Source organism: Balaenoptera physalus (assembly GCF_965194825.1).
Source record: "Balaenoptera physalus genome assembly, chromosome: 1".
In the NCBI taxonomy this organism is placed as follows: Eukaryota; Metazoa; Chordata; class Mammalia; order Artiodactyla; family Balaenopteridae; genus Balaenoptera; species Balaenoptera physalus.
Genome location: NC_138882.1, coordinates 64,433,320 through 64,458,072, shown reverse-complemented (window position 1 = coordinate 64,458,072; position 24,753 = coordinate 64,433,320). Strand labels below are relative to the sequence as shown.

General features: G+C 34.4%; 1 protein-coding gene across 10 annotated transcripts in view; it reads left to right on the top strand.

Annotated features, from left to right (window-relative positions):
* DCAF6 (DDB1 and CUL4 associated factor 6) overlaps positions 1 to 24,753 on the top strand; it is a 166,614-nt gene that overhangs the window by 81,983 nt on the left and 59,878 nt on the right. For 4 of the 10 annotated variants that reach the window (XM_082437419.1, XM_082437416.1, XM_082437411.1 and 1 more), the window contains exons 8-10: positions 1,707 to 1,800; positions 3,257 to 3,376; positions 4,732 to 4,992. In XM_082437419.1, coding sequence (XP_082293545.1) covers positions 1,707 to 1,800; positions 3,257 to 3,376; positions 4,732 to 4,992 — 475 coding nt within the window. Of the gene's footprint in view, positions 1 to 1,706; positions 1,801 to 3,256; positions 3,377 to 4,731; positions 4,993 to 14,756; positions 14,928 to 22,111; positions 22,172 to 24,753 lie in introns of all 10 variants that reach the window. The other 6 variants (XM_082437413.1, XM_082437410.1, XM_082437412.1 and 3 more) reach the window with 2 other exon arrangements.

The window sequence follows — 24,753 nt, the reverse complement described above, 5'->3', positions numbered from 1 at the left end:
CAGCATTAGTCACAGTAGCCAAAAAGTGGAAAGAACTCAATGTTCATCAACTGGTGAATGAATATACAAAATGTGGTATATTCAAAAAGTGGAATATTATTGAGCCATAAGAAGCAGTGAAATACTGGTATATGCTGCAACGTGGATGAACCTTGAAAACTACTATGCTAAGTGAAAGAAGTCATACACAAAAGACCACATATTATGTTATTACGTTTACATGAAGTGTCCAGAATAAGCATATCCATAGAGACAGAAAGTAGATTAGTAGTTGCCAGGAGGTGAGTAGAGGGAGAAGTGGGAAATGATTGCTGATAGGTATAGGGTTTCTCTTTAAGGTGATGAAAATGTTCTGGATTAGTGTGATACAAGTAGCTGCATAGCTTTGTGGATATACACCACTGATTTGTCTACTTTAAAAGGGTAAATATTATGGTATGTGAATTATATCTCAATAAAAAGATGTTAAAATGTAACTGTTAAAGGGAGTGATTAAGAGTGTCAGATGCCATAGACATCAAATAAAATAATCTCTGAAAGGTGCCATTTGAATTGCAAATTGAGTTTTAATCATTTTATCATTGATCAGTGAACTTAGTCGTTGATCATTCACTGGTGATATTGGTGAGGATGAATTCAGTGGAAAAATGGGAACGTAAGATTGACTTCAGTGAATTGAGAGAGGAGTGGTAGATAAAAATAGAATGAATATAGACTTATTTTTTAAAATTGGGGTATAGTTGTTTTACAATGTTGTGTTAGTTTCTACTGTACAGTGAGGTAGAGTTCCGTGTGCTATAGAGCAGGTTCTCATTAGTTATCTATTTTATACATATTAGTGTATATATGTGAATCCCAGTCTCCCAGGTGATCCCACCCCCCCGAATATAGACTTTTTAAAAGAGGCTTGACAGTAAAGCTTCAGAAAGCATGAGAAAAGAGTGTAGCTGGATAGAAATATGAAATTGAAGTGTTTTGTTTATTAAAAATGATAAGAACCTTTAGCATATTGTGAGGAAGAACCAAGAAAGAAGAGACGAATGTAGGTATAGAGAGAATAATTGTTCAAGGAATGAAATAAAAAGCACAGATAGAGATTAAGCTTAAACAAAACAAGTGATCCATCTCCTGAGAAAGATTGGAAGGAATTAAGAAGTAGATATAGGTAAATTGTAGAATGCAGCTGAGGAAATTGATGTCATTTCTATAGAACTGACTTTATTTTCTCTGAAGTAGGAGGAAAAGTTAATAGTTAAGAATGAGGGCAACAAGGTAGAGTAGAGACACTGAGGTGAGTAATGCAGGGTTGGAATAGGTGCTGGGGGAGAACCAGAGAGCAAATTGTCAGTAATAATAATAAAATAATGATTACTTCTATTGCCAGTTAGGTATTTAGGTACTTTACCTAGACTATATTTATCATCATAATAGAAAACTTAGGCTCAATGTAGTTAGATAACTTTCCTCTTGTCAGTTGGAAAGTGATACAGGTAGGATTAGATATCACATTTACATGATTTTAAAGTTACATTCAAACTTTAGGTTGAAGATAATAAGTATAGGCTGTCAACATCAATGGATATTTATGGCTATCTTTCATAGTTTGATTAGCATCTCAATAAAGAAAGTAAGAAGATGGAAAGAATCTATTAGACTTACAGTGTGCTTTAAGAATTGAGCAAATGAGTTTTCTCCTCATCTTTTAGTTACGACAGCCTCCAGTTAAGCGTTTGAGACTTCGTGGTGATTGGTCAGATACTGGACCCCGAGCAAGGCCTGAGAGTGAACGAGAAAGAGATGGTAACTATACTTTGGTCAGCTTTTTAAAAATATGGTATTTAAAAATTAATATTTTAACTTGTTTCCATTTTTTTCACTATTATAAGTGATGCTGTAACAAACCTCTTCATACATATCTTACCATACTTGTGCAAGTAAGTGTATCTTAGGATAAATTCCTAAAAGTACAATGTGTGGGTCACTGGATAATTACATTTTAATTTTGATAGTTATCAAATTACCCTCTGAAAAATATGCACTATTTTGTATTCCCACTGAAAGTGTAAGAATGTCTTTTGCCACAAAAAACATTGGGTATTATCAAACATAGTAATTTTTGCCTTTGTATTTGATATAAAGAGCAATGAAAACTCACAGTGTCCAATCTGAGAGTTTTATAAGAGCACATAAAAAAATTGTTTTTCCTCCTGTTTTTTCCTGGGTCTTAGTTGCAGCAGGCAGACTCTTTAGTTGTGGCATGCGAACTCTTAATTGTGGCATGTGAACTCTTAATTGTGGCATGCGTGTGGGATCTAGTTCCTGACCAGGGATTGAACCCGGGCGCCCTACATTGGGAGTGCAGAGTCTTATCCACTGTGCCACCAGGGAAGTCTCTTACGATGGCACATTTAAAATAGAAGTAATGTGTGTGATTTTGATAAACGGATCTATAGCAAAAATCTTATTCTAATGATTTCTGAAATCTTTTAAGATCAAAAGCATATTTCCCAATATATTATTGTTGGTATTATTTAATATATTTTAAAATATGAAGCTACATTATATAAAGGTAATGAAGCATAAAATAAATTCTGTTTTCACAGAAAATTCAAAAACAAATGATTTCCATTTTAAATTATATGATTGTAAAATAGAATTGTCACAGTTTCAATTTGATGTGATACTTAATTTGAAAATGTCCTTAAGAAAATACTCATATATTTGAGGGGAGAAAAGCGGGGAGGAAAGAGATAAATAACAAATTTTCTGGTTTCCGTTAATTTCAATTATGTGGAATTTGCAGTAAATGATGATAAAAATAAATTAAGTTTAGGGAAATTTAAGTGAGAGGGCAAACCTTCAGTTTAAGGAAATTTAAGTGAGAGGTCAAACTTTTCTTTCAATCTGTTCAACTGAGAATTCATGAGCCCTTCCTAGCTGTCTACTCTTAGCACTAAAGATGTGGGTTGAGGTAGGGGTGGTAGTGTGGAAGTACCTAAGGATTGGCAAACATGTAGGAGATGTAAGTCCTGTTCTTGAGGAACTCAAAACAGAGATGGAGAGTCATTCATATAAACATTTACTATAAAATGTGATGATAGCCCTAACAGGTTTATCTGTACATTCATATAATTTATTTAGGCAATTTGATTTTTTAAAATTGCTTTCATTTTAAAGCCTTCAAATCAAGGTTTTTGTATTAATGAAAGATCCTGACCTATTCCTAAATTCACTGATAAGACCTGTGTTGTCATAGGAGAGCAAAGTCCCAATGTGTCATTGATGCAGAGAATGTCTGACATGTTATCAAGGTGGTTTGAAGAAGCAAGCGAAGTCGCACAAAGCAATAGAGGACGAGGAAGATCTCGACCCAGAGGTAATTTTTTGTTATTAATTAAAGTTACCAGAAAACCTGCAAAAACTATTTATTGAAGTCAGTTTTATTTATATCATCTAATGTAGACCATGTTTTATATCTTTAGTAATCATAAGGTTCTTATTGTATTGTGTGGAGCAGTAGAGAACAAAGGGTATTTGGTATAATTTGCTCCTCTAGACCTAGCCTTCATTTTTTGCTTTTCTCAAAAAAAGTAAGAGACTCTGATATCCCCTATTGTAAGTACTTTTGTATGTGCTCTGAGAAGGGATATAGATAAAACTCTTTAGATAAGTTTTATATAATTAAATAGTTTCTTCTTTTGGTTACTTATATACCATGGCTGTCAATTGCTGTTTCTGGTGTTAGCTGACCTGTTTTCATATTTTGGTTTACTACTTTCCAGCTTTGTGGTCTTTGGCAAGTTACTTATCTCTGTCAAAAGTCAGGAGTATGAAAGTTAACTCCTAAATGTTTTAAGTCCCAAAATGAAAAATTCTGTTGAATTTCATCCATAAATGGTTCTTGTTAAATTCTGCATACAAACTTAAAAAGATTTCTTAGACTATGGATTTGCTTAAGAATTAATTACATTTGTGCTTAAATTTAAACTAAGAAATATTTAAATCAAGATGATTAAAAGAAAAATTTTTATATTCTGTAGTAGTTGGATCTTGCAAGACATGAACTTGATTAGTTCATTCTGTCTTTCTTTTAATAATATAGATTTGAAGCAAAATCAAGGAAATTTTTAATGTTTATTGAGTATTCTTAATTATTCCTTTGCAGATAGCACAAGGCCTAGCACAACACATAGTAGACATTCAAGCCTTTTAAAATCATGACTGCATCATGTTATTTTAGTGGTTAAAACATTACTGCTAATGAAATGGGAATCAGGAACTTAATCCTGTTATGACCTATTTGTAGCTTTACTCTTGTTAATAAAATTTTTTAATTAAATATTTTACCAAGGACATTATGTTATAGAGTAGAAATATATTAATATAAGTCCATATCCTATTATCCAGCTATTAAATCAGAATTATCATCTTCAAACTTAAGGAACTAGACATTATTTATAGGAATCTTTCAAGCTGTTATTTAGCTTTGTGTAAGTCAAGCTACCATACTGAGCATTTTGCTTGAAAGGTTGATTATTATAACAAGAATGTGCCATAGGTAAATTTTTTACCCCTATTAATTAGCCTGGTGGGTGCTTTTGATATCCTGAAATTATCTGTTTCTCTGTGTGTGTGTGTCTGTGCACATGTATTTCTTGAACATATCTCTAGAGTAGTTGGTTTTGGAAAGCATTTAGTATTTGAATTTGTATTATGATGTGTTTTTTGAAGGTGGAACTAGTCAGTCAGATGTTTCAACTCTTCCTACGGTCCCATCAAGTACTGATTTGGAAGGGGGTGAAACTGCTATGGAAGTAGACACTCCAGCTGAACAGTTTCTTCAACCTTCTACATCCTCTACGATGTCAGCTCAGGCTCATTCCGCATCATCTTCTACAGAAAGCCCTCATTCTACTTCTTTGCTGTCTTCTCCAGTCAGTGAACAAAGGCAGTCTTTTGAGGCATCTGGACACCATACACATCATCAGTCTGGTGAGGATGTTACTCTTTAAATAGGCTATGGTTCATCTGATGATGTCTGATAATGAAAACTTCTTTTTGGGCTATTTTGAAAGATACTAAATCACATCAACTTATTCTTGCTGGAATAAATGATCAAAATGACATGTAATATGTGAATGTGTAACTTAAAAACAAAATTCAAGTATGCCTCACTTGCATGAATTTTAACAAATAGCAGGAATCTTCAGTTTACACAAGACAGTTCTTTAAAAAATGTAAGTACCAGCAGATAGTGTTTTGACATAGTTTAATGCACTTGACTTAACAATTACTTTTATAGACCATTATAGACCAAAATATCTTTCTTAAAAGCTTTTTTGGTTGTCTGTGTTAAAGTGATAGTGAAAATATAGCCCTGATTATTATTAGATCCATTGTATTTATGTTTTTTTAATTACTTTTCCTCAAATCATGACATACTTTTAATACATTCTTTATGATGAATTTTATGTGGTCTCTTGTCAACAATGTATACAATTTACCAAAAGAATTATTTCTCCTATATTTACATGAAAAAAATTATTTTAACAAATCCTTGTCTTCTTGGTATTTGATGTTAGTGAAAAAAATCAACTCCTAAATTCTGTTAAAATTGTGTTTTCCTCTCAATATTACAACTCCTCATGTTCAAACACCCCACCCCACCCCCAGCTATGGAATGTGCTAGTGTTTACATCAGTAATCTTTAGCAGATATGTCTGTAGTTTACTTGACATTTTAAATATATACATGTAATTATAATAACCAACAAGATGTTCATTCATATTTTTCTTTGAGTTTTTATAAGGAAGTATATTCCTCAATATATAATCAAAAATATTAGCAACTAAAGATACATCTGGCATGCCTCAGCTAAAGCCTATAAAAAAATTCCTAACAGCTTAACTGCCAAGCTGTCACTTTATTCCTGCTTCTCTGAAATCTGATGCCAGATCACCAAATATGGGGTGTTTTAAATTAAGCACTCTTTTATCAGTATATCCCATTTTTGGTAATTCATTTTCAGTTTCTATGGGAATAGAAGCCAGACTCAATTATTATGTGGCTGTTAAATAACACTTGTGTACAATTTACCTATAATAATAACCTAAAGATGAGCTATAAAATTAGATTTTCCACATTCTGATTGATACAGCATTTCAAGTTATGGGAAAATAAAATACTTTGGAGGGTTAGGGAAGTCTGGACAGAATCATTTAAAAGTTTGCTTTTCAAAACAGGTAAAATTGGTAAAAACAAGACTTTTTAAAGTGATAGCATGCTTGGGAATAGTCTTAAAGATTCTGATCAATTATAAGTTTGGTCAAAACTTAGCAAGAAAATTCCCTATCTCATGTTCACGTTCCACTGAATCTTAACTGATTCCAATTGTTTCTTAAATACATTTCTGAGTAAACTACTTAATATGGAATTTCATTTTTCCTTTTTGTCATAGATACTTAACACATTCTAATACTACATTTGAAATTACTAAATCCTTTTTAATATTTGATGTAAGTATTAAATACTTGAATACTATTTCTATTTCATTGAATCATTGAAATAGAAAAAACCATTTTTGTGATGATCAAGCAACATTGAACATTACTTGGCACTTTTGTCTATATATTTTTCAAAGAAACATAGGAAATACTTTTAACTGGTAGGTTATGGAAAGAATTTTGGCTGACTAAACTATGGAAAATTGGAATATTTCCATGTTACCAAGACAGTATTGCTGTTGAGGAAGATGATTTGATATTAGATGTAACATCTAAAGATTATGTCTGTGATTGTTTTGACAATAGGCCTTTCATAATCCCAGAGTTTAGCTTTTTAACAATAAGAACTTAATGCTCTTTATGTTTTGTTTTGTTTTTTTTCTCAATCTTTTATTCACTTCTAAGTCCAGATGGGTTTGTGGATAGTAGGAATTGTCCATGTAGGTGGGAGTATCATCCTAGAGCCATGATGATTTCTATTATTGCCTTGCATAGAGATAGAGAAAACAAAAAGTATGCTTCTTGCCTTGCTGTGGATACCTCTTTATGTAAATGTTTGTATCTTTCATTCAGGTCCCTTGCATTTCCTCTGTCACTTTTACTGGATTGAGGGAGAGGGACAGTGGGAATGTGAAGACTTGCCTGGCAAAACTCCATCTCTGACTGAACCTAATCATTTGCCTTCTCTTAGTCTGCAACTGAGTCACTGATAGTGAAGAAATTCATGACCACAGATTTCATTGGCACTCCACGTTAAAGCAGTCTTCCAACACTGTTGCTCAGCACCTAGACAGAATGTCTGTTTCACACCTTCATGTCTCTCAAACTTTTAGCACCGCCCTTTACCCTCATCCCACCCCCTAGCTGATAACCTTTTTTCATTCACAGTGGGGAAAAAAAGCGTTCACTTTCCTGCTTTTGAATCTCCCAACTTTCCAGCATCTATACTCACACTGTCTGTGACAGAAGCAGTCACATTTTGGGAAGAAGTGTATCTGCTCCTAACAAAAGCTAGCCAGTGCATCTCTTTCCAGCTTCTCAAGGACTTTGCTCCTTCTCCTGCCTCTTTATTATTACCTTTTCTACTGAATTTTTCCTTTCCACCTCAAACATGCTCTATAATTATCTTCTGTCTTAAAAATATCTCTTAACTGTCCCATATTCCCCTCCAGACTCAAGTCTTTGCTCCTTTTATAATCAGAGTCTTCAAAAGAATAGCTTACATATACTGTCTCCATTTTCTTACCATCTTCCACTTATTTATCATCCAACTCCACTCTGCCTTTTAACCTCCTTTTCCACTGAAACTTTTTGTCAAAGTCACCAGTGACTTCCATTTTGCCTATTTTAAAGTATACTTCTTTGTTCGTAGTTAGTAGATTTTTTAACCCAGTTGCATTTAACATAGTCTGTCACTTTTTTGAAACACTTACCTTTTTTGGCATCTATGACACCACTTTTGCCTACTTACTCTTATTAGCAACTCTGGCTGGTTTTCAGTAGCCATTTTTGATATTTCTTATTCTATAATTCTCAATATTTTAGTAAAACCCCTAGTCTGTGCTCTCTTCTCTACATGCACTCTATCCCTGGTTAATTGCATCAATTCCCATAGCATTTAATATCTCCTCTAAGTTGATGATTCCCAAATGTATATTGACAATCTGGTTTTCTACCCTGAGTTATAGACTCCTGTGTCCAACTGCTTATTTGACTTCTTTTTGGTTATCTTCGGACATCTTAGGCTTAATGTGTCCAAACTGAAATTTAATTTATCCTCCTATCCTTCCCGTCTCACTAATCTCTTTCATCTTGGTCATTTCATATCTCAGTAAATTGTAACTACTGCTCATGTGCTTATTTTAATAGCCTGTGAGTTACTGATTCCTTGCTTTCCTTCATGTCCCACACCCAATCCATCAGCAAGTTCTGTTGGTTCTGTATCTAAAATATGTTCTACTTCTTTCCATCTTACATCATTTGTTGTCCACTAATTGATCTCTCTTCATTTACTCTTGTTCCCTTATAGTTTATTCTCCATGCAGCAGCCAGGATGAGTATCTTAAAATGTTAAATCAGGTTATATAATTTTGTTGTCTAAAACCCCTCAAAGACTTCTAATTGCGTTTATAAATATAAATACAAGAGAAAAAACTCAAACTCCTTAATGTGGACCTAAAAGAACCTATATGACTGGGCCCTTGCCTGTCTCTAGCCTCATTTCATACCACATTCTCACTTCCTGATGATCATTACGCTCCAGCTGTACTGGTTTTCTTTCAGTTCCTTGAATGTGCCAAGTTTTCTTCTGCCTCTTTCTTTTGGATTCTGAGTCTTTGTACTTACTGATCTCTGTACCTGAGAAGAAGCTCTTCCTTTTTTATGGGTTCTCAGCTCAAATGTCACCCAAGGGAGGTCTTTGATAACTACCCTAGCTAGATTCATCTTCCTTTCCTATCCTCCCTAAAATTTTATTTTCTTTTATATAGCCCTATTTATTTCCTGAAAAGTACTTATTAAAATTTGTAATTATTTTATTTTTTATTCATTTGTTTATGACTTATTTTCTCTTATTAGAAAATGCTCTCATGAAGACAGAGATCTTATTTATCTTGTTCTACGTAAGCCTCTTTTTCTTCCCAACAATAGTTACTCTTTAATGATACTGTTAAGACTGTTATCTTTAAGCTAGTATAACCTATATAGAATATTTAGCTATATTATAGTCTTTATAGTTTCAGTCCCATTTCATTCATTTTGGATGTTTCCAGTAGGCTCCACAAATTTGATGATACCTGGGGAAGATGCTGTGAATGGACATCCAGTCATTTATTGCTTTTGGATCCATTATTTGCCCTTGGCTGTCCAGACCACATAAGACTGAATAGATATTTTTTCTTACTTCGTTCCAGAAATATTTTATGGAAATACTTTTAAAAAATCATTTTGATAAATGATAAAATCAAGACAGAAATATGGGTAGGAAGAAAAAGTGGAGCCACAGTGAGGTGAATATATAAAATGCATACCTGAAGAATAATGTATCTAGAGGGGGCCACAGAGTTGGCTTTTGGTATAGTAGCTGAATTAGGAAGATAAAATATACTAAAGTGGAATTTGAAGTCAGTTGGTAGGTCTTTTTTTAAAATTTGGACATCTTCACCCTTCATATTCTTGAATTTTATTTTCATTCACATAGACCATTTGAAACTACATTCTATATACATAACCCAGAATCTAACATTTTGATTCTTATGTTATACATGGTCTTTTCTTGAATATTTAACAAAAGACTGTGCCTTTGAAAATATGTTTATAAGATTATCTATTTAAAAACCAGATAGGGGGCTTCCCTGGTGGCGCAGTGGTTGAGAATCCGCCTGCCAACGCAGGGGACATGGGTTCGAGCCCTGGTCTGGGAAGATCCCACGTGCCGCGGAGCAACTAGGCCTGTGAGCCACAACTACTGAGCCTGCGCGTCTGGAGCCTGTGCTCCGCAACAAGAGAGGCCACGATAGTGAGAGGCCCGCGCACCGTAATGAAGAGTGGCCCCCGCTTGCCGCAACTAGAGAATGCCCTCGCACAGAAACGAAGACCCAACGCAGCCATAAATAAATAAATAAATAAATAAATAAATAAATAAATAAATAAATAATGCAAATGGAAAAAAAAAAAAGAATTCAACAAGTATTTAAAAAAAAAAAAACCAGATAGGTATGACTGTGAGCTGATAGGTTAAAATGAAATCTTCATAGTTTTATTTATAAAAAGTATTTCAAAGTAACTATAAAATATTTTTTTCTTTCTTAGTAATGCCTATCAGACATCACTTTTAGTTGTTTCTTAAACTAAGTCTAGAAATGTCTTCATTTTGTGTGTTATCTGTAATTTTTTTCCATGGTAAGGAGCTTCCTATAATGAGAGAATGTTAAATGAGGCATTCATTCCAGTGTGTTATAGTTTAATTGCCTCCTTTGGTCTTACTTTAGTCTAAGAAAGAGAAGGTGGTTTCTTTGGATTGGATGGGGATATCAGTACATACAAAACTCAGTTTTGGGGGCTCACCTTGAGAAGTGAGTCACCTAAAGGATCCATGTGTTTCTAATTAATAGACCACTCAGACCATGAGAATTGACTTTTTTTAAGATAGTGTTTCATGGCTTATGCGTGGATTCCTGCTTATTTACAAATTACTGTGTCTGCTCAGGTTTATACATTTATTTAGGTCCTTTCATAATCTTTATAGCTGAATTGAGCTCTGTAGAAAAATTCCTGGGGAAGTAAGAACTCTGTTGTATGGCATAGCAAAGCAAACCTTTCAAAGCCCAGATACTCAGTTTATAGTTTCCTTAAAGGGGATCAGGATCTAGTCAGATGAGATACAGGCAATTTAGAGATTAGAAACAAGTGGAAATATTAGGTTAGTGACTTCCACTTTGGGGAAACTAAAGAAGAGATCAGAGGAACTTGGAAGTTAGTAAAGGAGTGACCAGTTCTAGGAGAAAAAAAAACACAAGGATCACCTGAACAAAGGAGCAAGTTGGGAGTGGGGGACAGTTGATAGCAAGCAGATAAAGTACCACCAAGTTAGATATAAAAATAATCCAGTGTCCAGGACAAAAGACCTTATGTATTGGAAGAGAGGCAGGACTTGAGGTTAGAACCAAATAGACCTTTGTTGGGTCAACTATAGTTTATTGTTCTTTTCCATCAGTGGGAATTGTCATTAGGGAGACTAGCCTAGAGTCTTTCAGAAAAAAACAAGAAGAGCAAGGTTAGTAGTTTCAGGAGATGAAAGTACAATTTCCCATTAGCAGTTCCTGACTCTTTGTTGAGGATTTTTTTGTTATTGCTTTTAAAATTCAACCCAAAGGTATTCAGTGTATTCACTTTCAATTTTGGCTAATGGTAACAAAAATTTGTTCTCTAAGCATTTATTCATATTACAAATTATATGTTTGTTTATACATTCTTAAAAAGATGTAATTTGTATGTGTCTTATGTGCCTTTAATACTTCAAACTGCTAGCAGAACTATTTGTTTAGACTGGTATTTCTGCTTGGAATTTTTAATTCAATATTTGCCTTTCCTAGTTAGCTGCATGATGACTTCTTTCCCTAGCCTCATTTTTTTTTTTTTTTTTAACTTGGTTGGGGAGACATACAACCAGCCTTCAAGTAAGCAAACAAATTCTTCTTTGAAAAGCACTGGGAGCATTGAATTAATGGTTCATGACATTATCATAACTAAATCTTTTTTTTTTTTTGTAACTAAATCTTAATTTTCCAAGTTATAGAGCACCACTGCTTATATTTAGAGCCTGCTATTGATTTGCTACATCACCTAGTGGGTCTAGGATGGAGACTCATATCCCCATAAAACATTTGGCAGTGCAAGAGAGAGGGTTTGAAACAACCATGAAGTTGGGTGAATTTTTTGTGATTTTTTTTTTTCAGTTTTCTTAGCAAAACTTGACATATCTGTAATCTCTCTCTTTATGGTAATTTCTTTTGAAGTATAAAATGACAAACTTTATGGCTGCATAATAATGCTTTATTTTATGTTGCTAAAAGTGTTACTACTATGCTGACAGTAACTGTGGGACATGTATATACCTAAAAAGAAGGCACTAGGGCTTCCCTGGTGGCGCAGTGGTTGAGAATCTGCCTGCCAATGCAGGGGACACGGGTTCGAGCCCTGGTCTGGGAAGATCCCACATGCCGCGGAGCAACTGGGCCCGTGAGCCACAACTACTGAGCCTGCGCGTCTGGAGCCTGTGCTCCGCAGCAAGAGAGGCCGCAATAGCGAGAGGTCTGCGCACCGCGATGAAGAGTGGCCCCCGCTTGCCGCAACTAGAGAAAGCCCTCGCACAGAAACGAAGACCCAACACAGCCATAAATAAATAAATAAATAAATTTAAAATGCATTAAAAAATTTTTTTTTAAAAAAAAGAAGGCACTATACTATTGAGCGTCACAATTTATTTGTTAATGAATACTACCCTACTTGGTACTGGAGAATTTTCTAGGAGGAACTAGCAATGAAAGACTATGATGACACTTGAATTGTTAAACCTTAACTGCCAATTGCATAAAATTCTTTATAAACAGGGGACATGGTAACAAGAGGTTAGTGTCTCTGGCATGATTGATTCTGAAACAACAAACCAAATTTTACACTCTTATAATCTATATAAAAGAGGCTGAAAGTTATTTGGTAGTTTGTATAATTTGCTGTCAGTGTCAGTGAGAGAAATTCCATGTGCTCCCTCCATCAAATCTACAACTAATCTCTACTCATATACTCTGCCTCCTCTTTGGTTAGAGTGGATGACATTTTTATGCACCTATCTAAAGCCAATTCCTCCTCTTATCCACTGTAATTCACCTCCTTTGGTCTACTCAAGGACATCATTCCCGCATGTGCCCACTTCTCATTCATTATCTTTCTTCCTTCTCCCAATTAAACATTGTCCATCAGCATACAAACATATGTATTATCTCCCAAACTAAAACAAACAAACCTCCCTTGATTCTGTTCTCCCACCAACAATCAGCCAATTTCTCTGTTCCTCATTGGCAGCAGAACTTCTAGAAAAAATATATATGCTGTGTCCCTCTACTTCTTTACTTCCCCTTTCTCTTGAACCTGTTCCAGCCAGGTTTTGGCCCCTGTGACTTCACTGAAACGGCTCTTGTCAAGGTCTTCTTTGTGGTTAGTTCTCGGTCAGTATCTTTTTCATTGTATCAGCAGACACAGCTGCTTACTTTATCCTTCTTGACACACTTTCATCACTGAGCTTACAAAACTTGGCTCACTCAGTTCTCCAGCCTCCTCACTGGATTCTCCTTACTCTTCCTGTTCTTCCTTCTCTTAAACACTGAAGTGTCCCAGAATTTAGTTCTTAGACTTCTTTATTATCACTTATTCTCTTAATGTGGCTTAAAGTAACATCATCAGTGACATCCAGATTTACTGGTGAATTCTAGACTATTACAGTGAGTCCCTACGCAGTTTCTCCACTCGGATATCTGTTAGTTCTTTTCTTCCCTCTAATACTACTTGTTCCTTCTCGGTTCTTCCCGTCGCAATAAATGGCGACTCCATTTTTCCTGTTATCTACACCAAAAACTTTGGGATCACTCTGCATCCAAACTATCAGCAAATTTTTCTCCCATTACCTGTAGTATATATCCCGCATCCAGATATACTTCCCCCTCTGAACATTAGTGTTTGCTCTTTCCTTTGCCTGGAACACTCTTCCTCCAGATATCCATGTGGTTTACTCCTTCACATCCTTGAGGTCTTTGTTCAAAAATCATCTTAGGAGGAGAAGCCTTCCCTTATGACCATACATAAAACAACCACCACTCCCCCACAATCTTCATCACCCTGACCTTACCCTGCCGCATTCACTTCATAGCAGTTATCCCTACTTGACACAGATAAATGCATACATGTATATTATATATGTGTGTGTATGTGTGCAGTGATGTCTGTTTTCCTCTCAAAACAGATGAGTAGGGACTATTTTTTTGTTCAATGTTTCATTTATCCCCAGAGCCTAAAACAATGCCTCATACCTAGTAGGTAGTCAGTATTCTCTGCAGAATTTCATGTTATACTATTTTTATTTTTTATCTGTGACCACTGCCTCAGATAAAGTTTAAGAAAATGTTAAAGATTATGTAAATATTTTTCAGCTCAAAAGAAAAAGTAAATGATAATTCCAACATAAAAAGAAACATTTTAGCTGAAAAATGTAAAACTTTTACTTTTTAAAGGGCTCTCTACTAATAAATTTCAAGAGTTATTTCCAAATGCATAACTTTTTCATAATCTTAATTATTATTTGATTGAAATTAGTAGTTTTTGTATATAGAGTAAATGAGATAACTGATATTTTTCAATTTTTCTTAGTATTGTAAAAAGAGATGCAATTAGGAAAGGAATGTTCACTTTTAAATGTTTTGCTTATGGAAGATTTTACTTTCATTCCGTTTAATTACTTAAATACCCTTAGAGAACTCTATGTGTCTAATTCATCATAGCTAAATAGAAGCATTTGGGTGTGTAAGTATGTATAGTTTATCATAATTTAATGATCAGTAATTTTTTGAGTAATTTGTTTTTAGTATTCCTCTATGAGACAAGTGTTTTATTTATACCCTTCTGTCTTTAATGTATAATCAGATTCTTACTGTGTTCTGTTGTATTACTATCTTTTCACCTTTCTTTTCCTATCTGTGTCAGAATTTCTAAGGGGGCCTGAGATAGCTTTGCTCCGTAAGCGCCTGCAACAACTGAGGCTTAAGAAGGCTGAGCAGCAGAGGCAGCAGGAGCTAGCTGTGCGTGCCCAGCAGCAGCCTTCCACTTCTGATCAGGCTTCTCGTGAGGGCTCTGCACAGGACCCTCAGGCTTCAGGTTATTCATGTCAAGTGTCCTTAAGCAGCTGGTAGAGTTGGTTTCTTAACACTGCTGCTGTGTAATAAGATGCTTCCCTTTTCCCCTTCCAAAGAAAGCTGATGCGCTTGCAGCTTTTCACTCCGTTTCTTGCATATGGTGAAATTTATCATCACACGGCTAGAGGGACAGATTGGCAGCAGCACTTGCTAGAGAGACAAATATAAAATAGTCCATTATTTTATTTGTAGTTTTGGAGAAGGGCAAATATTTATTACTTTTATGGCTAATGAGATACTATGTAATAATCTAGTAAACTTAGAGCCTACATTGATAGTTCTATTGAAATTTCCTATATGCTGAAATGATATCTGTGCTTATGGCTCCTAGCTCCTCTTCTTTTTTTTTTTTTGCTTTGAAAGTTAACCAGTATTTCTATTCCCATATAAACCTAGTAATGCTAGATTTTAGAATTATAATGTTGTTTGGCCGTTCTAGCATGCTGACTCAATCATCCCCTTCTGTAATTATTTGAAATTTTTCAATATTTGCTTACTTATTCCTCCAACACATAATCAACTTTCTGGTATACAGGGCAGCAAAAATATTCCAGTTTTATGTTCCTGTTTTTTTGCGATAAAACTCTGATAAGACAGTAATAATCTGTGCCACTCTCTTTTTCATTGAGTATTTTAGTGGCTCAAGTTATTTTTATGGCCAAAAAGCTCATGATGCTCAATAAACATTTGTTGAAAGAATTAGTGAAAGATATCGCATAAAATAATCTGTCAACTTAATTCTTTCAAGATGGATAGTAGATACTATGTATCCTGTACTATAGGTACTATAGTAGGTGCTATCATACTAATGAGATTATACTACTTCGATACACTTTGTTTTGGCACCCTAAGGAGTGATGAGTTGGGAATTAATCACTTTGAGAACTCTGATTAAATTACTTGGAATTAATCTGTATATTGGTAGAGCTGGACAACCTCCACTTTATAAATATCTGTTCCACTAAGTGCTGTGGTGATAAAAGCATATTATGTAATACCATGGTGAAATAAAATAGATTTAAATAACTGCAATATAGGTATGATGTTTGGAACAAATTATGGACCTGATTTTTAACTTATTATTATATTAATGGAGAGAATATCAGTCAAGCAAAGAAGATGTCTCTCTCTCTGTCTTTTTTTGTTTTTTTCTATAGAGAAATCTTTTCCTATACTTAAAACTAACAAGAAAGTTTGATTAGATTACTGCTGTGACATTTAATAATAATACATTTTGCTATGATTTTGTGCTGTGTATAAAACTCTAGCTCGGGTTTTAAAAGTAAAAATATATAACATATAAAACAATAAGAAGGAAGATAAAATATCCCTACATGTATAAATATTTTTTAAATACTGAAATTTAGCAGATAACAAACCAAGTATTAAAGTGAATTTGAGTATAAAGCAAAACTGTCTACATTATCAGTAGGGAAATGTACATGTGGACATTAGGAAAATATTGACACTCAGTCTTTATATCTAGTTTATCAATTTGAATCAAAGCAAGTTCTTTTTAGAATCAGAAAGCTTGAGGGTGATTATATGGTCTTTGTAAAATAAGATGCTGTTTTCCCAATTCTAAGCATCATTCTTATTAAATAGTACCTAGTTTGATAACCAGTATATTTTAAAAAGCCAAAGTTGAGTTAGATGCCTTGCCAGTTTTGAAGTTGAGAAACATGTTATCTTAATTTTGTTATTAAACAACTTAGGTGGGCTGCTGAGGCTGCCCACGTGGACCAATCTTAGAGGCCCTTAGTGCTGTCACTCAGTGTATGTTGCTCCCTTCACCTACAAGGGGAAACACGTCATCTATATCATACGCTTTTAACATAGCATTCATATGAGACCCCTAGTAAGTCTAACCTGTAACATGGCCTGGGTTCATTTGTTAGTGTTACTTTTATCTTATTCTGTCCTCACATGTTAGGAACACTATTTGGTAATTAAAAACTTTAAGAACAGTTAAATAATGTATTGTTAGTTTGTTACAAAGGATAACTAATAAAGTATATATATATTTTGTCCATTTAGTAAATTTTGGATGCGAGGAAAGATGAGTTGACTTAATGCAAAATTCTTCATTTCAGAACATTCAAATTATAAAAATACAGAATAGGAATTAAATTTATGAAATTCAACAGGGAGATAGGTTTTCTTTGAATAACACTTAGCAAAACATTTTCTTATACTTCATGATGTATGAATACAATTTTGTGTATGTGTATTAGGGACATTAATTGATCCATTCACTCATACTAGATGTTACTACTAAAATCATCAATATAGAATACCACAGAATTAACATTCTAGATTTTAACTTTTTAACAGTAGAAGACTGTGCAATTCTCATAAAACGTTTTCCCATTATATGTTGTTGTCTTCACAGTGTCAGCAAGTGATGATACTGTCAATAAATGATACTTCTATCATTTTCTCACCTATTTAAGCCTTTTAGGTATAAGATATTCAAAGGAGACATTAATGTGATTTGGAAACGAAGAAATTTTAACAAGTGTAGAATTTCTGAATGATTACATTGTCTGATAAATATTTTATTCTCTTTTCAAAATATAGGACTCGTGAGAATATTTTGTGAAAGGCTAAGTGTAAGATGAATCTACCTAATACCTAATTTCTGTAGGAAAATGGGATCAAGCCATCAAGCCATTTTATAGAAATAATCTACATTTGAATGAGATCAAATGGGAAGGCGCCTGATGCCATTATTTCTTGGCGGTTGAAAACTAAAACATCATTCCAAGGCACCAAGTGCTATTTAAAATGAGCTAAGTAAGATAGATGTTAAGATACGTTTAAACAATGGTTTCCCCCCCTTTTTTTCAGCTGTGAAATCAGAATTTCATGGAGAAGTTCTAATATAAAATACATAAAAGTGACAGTGTTGTGATTGAACATAAAGAGAGTTAAGAAATGACAACCCAACTCCTTGTCCTTCTTGCCACCCCCAAGCCACCTCTGCTCTCTGAAGCACACTTTGAACACCACTCCTCTAAAAGAATTTTCGACACCTGTAAATGATAATTATTCATAGCTAATTTCCAAAATTTTTATTTTTCAAAGTCAGTATATATACTTTTTAAATATTTTCACTTTAGTTTTTTTAAAAAAGTGCATTTTTTCTAGGCTTTTAGGAAATACATCACAACTCATTTCTAGTCTTTCAGTTTTTTTTTTTTTTAAATCATAAAGAGATGAATTTACCTTCATCAGATCACTGCCTGGGTGTTAGACTGGCTGAGTTCTTGTCCCTGGCCCTATGACAAATGACCTTGGGCAGGTCATTTGGCTGCTTTATGCCTCAGTTTCCCAATTATTGATTTATTTAAGTAGCGTGGCCTGCCATAATTTATAGAGATGGCATAAGGATGGGATGGAGAATACTGTATAAAGTTTTTATACTCCTAAGTAGAGCAGTACACATAGTAATGGACTATCTTAATTATAGTGACTTTAACTAACTACCTCAAGATGTCCTCATTTTACGGCCATGTAAGGTTGATAGCATTCAGGGTTTTGAATGAGCTGTATGTATGTTTATCAGATGAATGCCGTAAATAGCTATGGCAGAGGCATTCAGCATATGGCTGATTTTAAACCCAACTCTTTTTTTCCATTTCAGGTCCCCTGAAGTCATGGGTTGCTGGCTCCTGCTCAGAGTGACAACACCCTGTGGAGTCTGCTGGTACTGGCCCAACCACCACAGAGCCCCACTGGAGCATGGAGCCAGCCTAGAGAGGGTGTCAGGTAGGAACTGTTTTTTCACTTTATGGCACGGTTTTGCCAATTGGAAAAGAAAAAAGTAAATTTTATACCCCTTAAAGGGTATAAAACATTGGTGAATATTTTAAAGGGCTTTTCAAAACTGAGCCATATTGGAAAAAATCAGCACTTACCCGGTCCTGTGCAAGCAGGCTCTATACGACATCCAGTTCCCCACAATGTCCATGATGTCAGTTACACGTAGCACTTCTCAAATGGATGCGTTTGACCCAGGTGTTTAGTGATTATAATAACATAAGCAGTTAGTAAATCAGATGTAATGTTGACATAGTTCTGCAAGTATTTCTTAACTCCTTTGAATGATAGGGTCCTGAGCAAAACAGTGATGGGTCTCTTGGCACTTTAAATGCAGGACCATGCTCCATGTTTTTCAGAACAGCCTCCTATCATCATTTTTCATTCAACACCATATTTCTGAAAAACAAGCAAGTAATAACATATATGCTGTCTAAGTAGTTTACATGGGTTATCTCATTACATCTTCACAAGAACAGTGTGTGGTAGATATTGTAATTATCCCCATTCTACAGATGGAGAAACTGAGACTTAGAGACGTTAAATAACTTGCCCACGGTTACAGTATTACTGAGTAGGAAAGCCAGATTTGAACCCAGGGAGTCTGACTAAAGAGTCCTTGTTCCTTAGATTATAATTCCTTATTTTTTTCTACAGTTGAAAAAGTTCAGATGTCCAGGGGCTAAAGAAGTTTCTCAAAACTAAAACACGAAATTTTTGGAGATACACAGTAATTAACCATGAGACACCTTGAGCTTAGACTGAAGGAGCTTTTGCTTAAAGTTTATCTCTACTTTAAAAATAATAATAATCTAAGACATTTCCAATAGGCTGACCAACTGTATTGCATTTTGTAATAAATTATCATTGGACCATATGGTCAGATTTTTATTTTGTGATAGTGCTTTCTAGAAGACATTTCACAGAAAGATGGAATAGAGTATGCAAACACTGAAGCAATCAGCATTGAACTAATACTTGTTTGTTTTTTTAATATTAGATATTCTGATGATTATTGTGTTAATATTTGGAAATACTTCTGTAAGTTGGAAATTATGGGTATTGTATTTCTGAATATCTAGTGATACAGAAACATTTTACTTCAAATGTTTTATGTGACAGGAAAGTAATCCTTCCAAAAACAGTTGCATGGTACCCATAATTAAAAATAGAATGGAAGCAATGATGAAGAAGGATTTCTTCTTAAAGATTGGTCTTCAACATGGAAAGAACGACAGCTCCCCAGATATACACAATATCTGTGACAGACTGTAAAACCAAAACGGAAGCCCTTTTAGCTTAATATCTTTCTGTCTTAACCTAAACTTTGTTAATATTTTAAATACTTCAAGAGTTTGAAAACACACAATTTTGTGGAGATGATAGCATTCTAGATCCTTTCTCAATGTGTTTTATTTAAAAGCTTACATAAGATGCACTTTAATAAGATTTGTACATTCCATAATATTCATGAAAATATTAAATATTTGAAAAAAGATTGCTTGGAGAGTTGTTAGTTTTCTGAGGCTTCTTAATGAGAGTATAATGAAATGTATAACAAATCCAAAGGGATAAAAAATATTTCATAAGAGGCTTTCTAGGAAGATTTTCCAATATTTATTTCACTGTGACTCACATTTTTATTGTTTTTCTTAAAGAATATCATTTTGTTTGTCTCTAAAGACTGACTCATCTGCTCTTCAGAAAGAGCATAGATAGGAATGTTGTATCTAACTCTGAGATGGATATTTGAGAAGTCTTAGAAAAGCAAAGCAAAGCATGGCTAGATTAGGGAACCGATTAAAATACTATCATTCCTACTTTCTTTTTTGTGTAATACAGATTTGTTGAGCTGAATATTCTGATGAAGAGGTGATAAGTAAGGATACTTTAAGTAAAAGCTATTATTTAAATAATGATCATGCTTTATCAAAATCTAGTAATACAAAAATTTATGAGCACACTGGTTATCTCAGAAGGTAGACAATTTAAAATTGATACCAGTAGTCCCAGTAGCAGGATTCAGACTTTTTAACGTGTACAAATTGAAGCAGTCAAGTGGTATAAAATTGCTAAGAATCAAGGATATTTTGGAAAACTTTTAGCTATTGAGTTAAGGACACTCTTAAATCAAAATACTTACCTTTGGGGGAATAATGTGCCATTATGAATAGAAACCGATCAGTCAAAAGTGCAGAGTTTTTGTTTTATTAACATTTGCTACGAACAGAGCGTAGGCTGTTAGAAACTAGGAATTATTCTTACAGTTAGTGGACAGCTATGCTTGCTATCCACATTTTCCCTCTTCCTGTAGCTTCACTAGCGCACTAGAACCCAAGCCAGGAATAGTAGCCACCTGCTTCCGTTCCCCAGTGCCTTTCTTAGTTACCAGGTCCCTAGGATGACCAGGAAGGAAGGAGAGTGTTGGATCTAAAAATGTGACTTGTCCTCTGTCACATAGCTAATTATTGTCAAACCAGGGTTGGAATCAACACTGACTAACTCTAGACCGGTGCTTTTTCCATTTTATCATGCTGCCTTTCGTTATACCAGTGTTTTTCAAGCAATAGAACCCATTTATTTACAAAACAAATTATTTTACATAGACACTCAGTATATCCAAAGGATAAAAATAAAATGTTCTGTTTGAAGCCAAGGTGGAAAGCATGAAGCCCAGACCATAAGCCTTCTCGTTGCCTCTCTTTTCCTTTTGTCACCAGGCACCTAAAGAAACCTAAGCCTTCACAGTACAGTTTTAATATGCACAACATACCATAGAGTTTTAAAAGTTACCTATGTTTCTGTAATGGTAATTACTTCATTGAATATTTCTCTTATAAACTATTTTCTTTGTCTTAAATCTTCACTGGAGCTCTTTTTTCAGCTCAAGATAACATCTAGCTAAGTGTAGTGAACATCTTATTTCAGGCTCTGAATCCTCCAATCCTAAATGAAAGCCATCTTGAGGAGCTGGAGAGAGGGTTTGAGAAGGACAAGGAGTCTTCCTTTTAGTGAGGGAGATACACTGTTTCTATTTTATCTACCTTGCACCTTGTGCCTGTGCTAAATGAATTTGATAAATGGTATATGCATGGAAGTAGAAGAATATTTTCTCAACTCATTCTCAAAGTTGCTAAATGCTTGCCTGGAATAACATATCTTAAGCACATGGCCCTGCTTACTCACTGCTTGGGAAACACACCACAGTACTTACTTCTATTCCCCAACCTTATACATTTGTTTCTTAAGCTTAGAGATGATCATAACATTGCTGTGCAGTTTTCTGCTGCTTACTTTTAAGTTGAAATCTCATTTTTGTTTCAGATTCTCCTTCTTCTGTGGTTAACAAACAGCTCGGATCCATGTCACTTGACGAGCAACAGGGTGCGTGCAACAGGAGATGCGCTATGCCCATCCATCCATAGTTTTATTGCAATGCATAAACCAAGCTCTCTCTCACTTTTTCAAAGCATTTCATTTTGATTATGGTCTGATAGTCAGTATTTTGTGGGCTGAATTACCTTCGGTGGCATTATGCACAAAGGGCCTCCTTGGCCTATACAAATTATTTTCTGTATAAGCTAATTTCTACCTTTGGCCCTTTATGCCAACTTTGGAATCTCTTCCTATAATAGTATTATAATGGATATAATATCGATCCTTTTTTAAATTCTATCTATCACAAAATTGTGTAGAACTGTGAATGTGAGGTTAGCATATTACCTAGTGGCTAATTTAGAAAAAGTTATTTGAACATAGTAATGTTCTGTATTACTGCATTGTTATAATAATGATACTTGATTTTATGTCTCACTTATCTGGTAGTTAAACTCCTGATAGCTTTAATCTTAAGGAATACAATTATGAATGCAGAGATAAGCTCCAAAGCCACCAATCAGAAGGGAAAACAGCTTCCACTTCCCCTTGCACTCTTGAAGTAGGAGAGGTATAGAATCCACCTTGAAGCCTTGAGCGGAGGCTGATGAAGTAGATTTTACAAATATGTTTTAAAAATTAAAAAAGAATAACTTAGCACTGTAGCCGTAAGCTTTAGTTGGCTAAAAGTTTACATATGTAGGATGACTCATTGGTCAACAGTATCGGGGAAATGAAATATTGATGAAGTACCTATTTAGTGTGAAATAGATCTAATTTTAACTGTCTTCTTAGAGAATTATTCAGAAACTAATTTTGAAACAAATTAGAAAACTTATGTACATCTGATCTTACTATTCTTTATAGACCTGAGTTGACAGATATTTGCTATAGATTTTTCTGTTCTTGAGAATGAATGAATGAATTAGTAAATGAATTTGAGAACTAAGAAATTATGTGTGCTTTATCTTTATACATTTATTGTAGAGGTATTATCAGTAAAGAATAAGGTATAAAACAATTATAGCGTTATATTATAATATATTTTACTACTGTTTAAAACTGCTCTCTAATGAAATAATCTGTTTTTGGTAAGGCTATATGCATGTAAATACTACCAGAGGGTTTGTAGCCAAATTCATATTTTATTTAATCTTACAGAATAATTTCCATAGAATTATATTGAATATTTAAGTTGGTAATTAATGTACATATGTTATGGCATATGACAGAAAGAGATGAGAATAAAGGATAACTCCCATATTTTTGCCATCAATGCCTGGGTAAATGATGGTGCCATTTACTAGGGTAAACTAGTTCAGAGGCAGAAATCAAAAGGTTCTTTATTTTTTTGGCCATGTAAAGTATGATATGCCTTTTAGTCATATGATATGCCTTTTAGTCATATGAGTTATATAAAAGGTCAGATATTGCCTAGGTTTGGCAGAAGCTGCATGACGATAGACCGTCATCAATGTAGCTTTGCAATAAGTTCTCTGAGCAGAAATGTTCTAATGACAGTATATCCAAATGAATTAAATCCTGAGCTTTTACATGCCTTTTTGTTCAGCAGGATGACATCTTTTAAAGTACTGGGGACTTCTCCATTATAGGCTTATATTACCTAAAGATAACCTCTACTATACAAGTTAACAGAAACTTCCCACAACTGTCTTTCTCACCTGGACTAATGCAGTAACCTCTTAACTGGTTTCGTCACATCCACTCAGGCTGTATCTCTTCTCTACCAACAGCCAGAGTGAACTTTTAAAAATGTAAATCTAATCATGTCTTTCATCTGCCTAAAACATTTAAACTGTGTCCATTTGCCCTTAGGCAGTCTAAATCCATACTACTTGGCTTGAAGAACTGTATGTGACCTGGCCCCTTCCCTCACTCACTAAGCTCTTGCCAATTAAGCCTTCTTTCAATTTTTCTAACACTCTAAGCTCGTTTCCCTCTCAAATCTCTTGTATATGGTATTCCCTCTACCAAAAATGCTTTTCCTTTTAGCAACTTCTACTCATCAAAACTCACTTAGATATTACTTTCCCAAAAGTAATATGACATTCTAATCGGAAATAGTTCTCCCCTCTTTTTCTCTTTGTGACCTGCTATATTCCTTCGTTGCATTTGTCAAAATTTGTAATCATACGTTTATTTAAGGGATTGTTTGTTTAACTGCCTATCTTTCTCCATATTCTCTAAATGTTTGCATTCACTATAATATATTCAGTGCCTAACATCATATCTGTTTTCATTAAACAGTAAATATTTGTTGAATGAATGAGTAAATCAATTCTTTAAGCAGTGGGATGCTATAGAAATTATTCCAGTTTGGGAGAAACATGACCAGATTTATGTCTTAGATCATTTTGGCAGCTTTATAGATGCCTGATTGGAAGGGAATAAAATTGAAAACAGCAAGACTACGTAAGAGGCTATTGCAATAGACCAGGTGAGAGATGATGAGGGGTCCAATCTAAGGTGATAGCAGTGGGAAATGAGAAGAATAGACAGATTTTTTAAAATATTTAAGAGCTGGAATTGATGGGACTTTGATTAGTTATTGAAAATGAGAGAATGATATC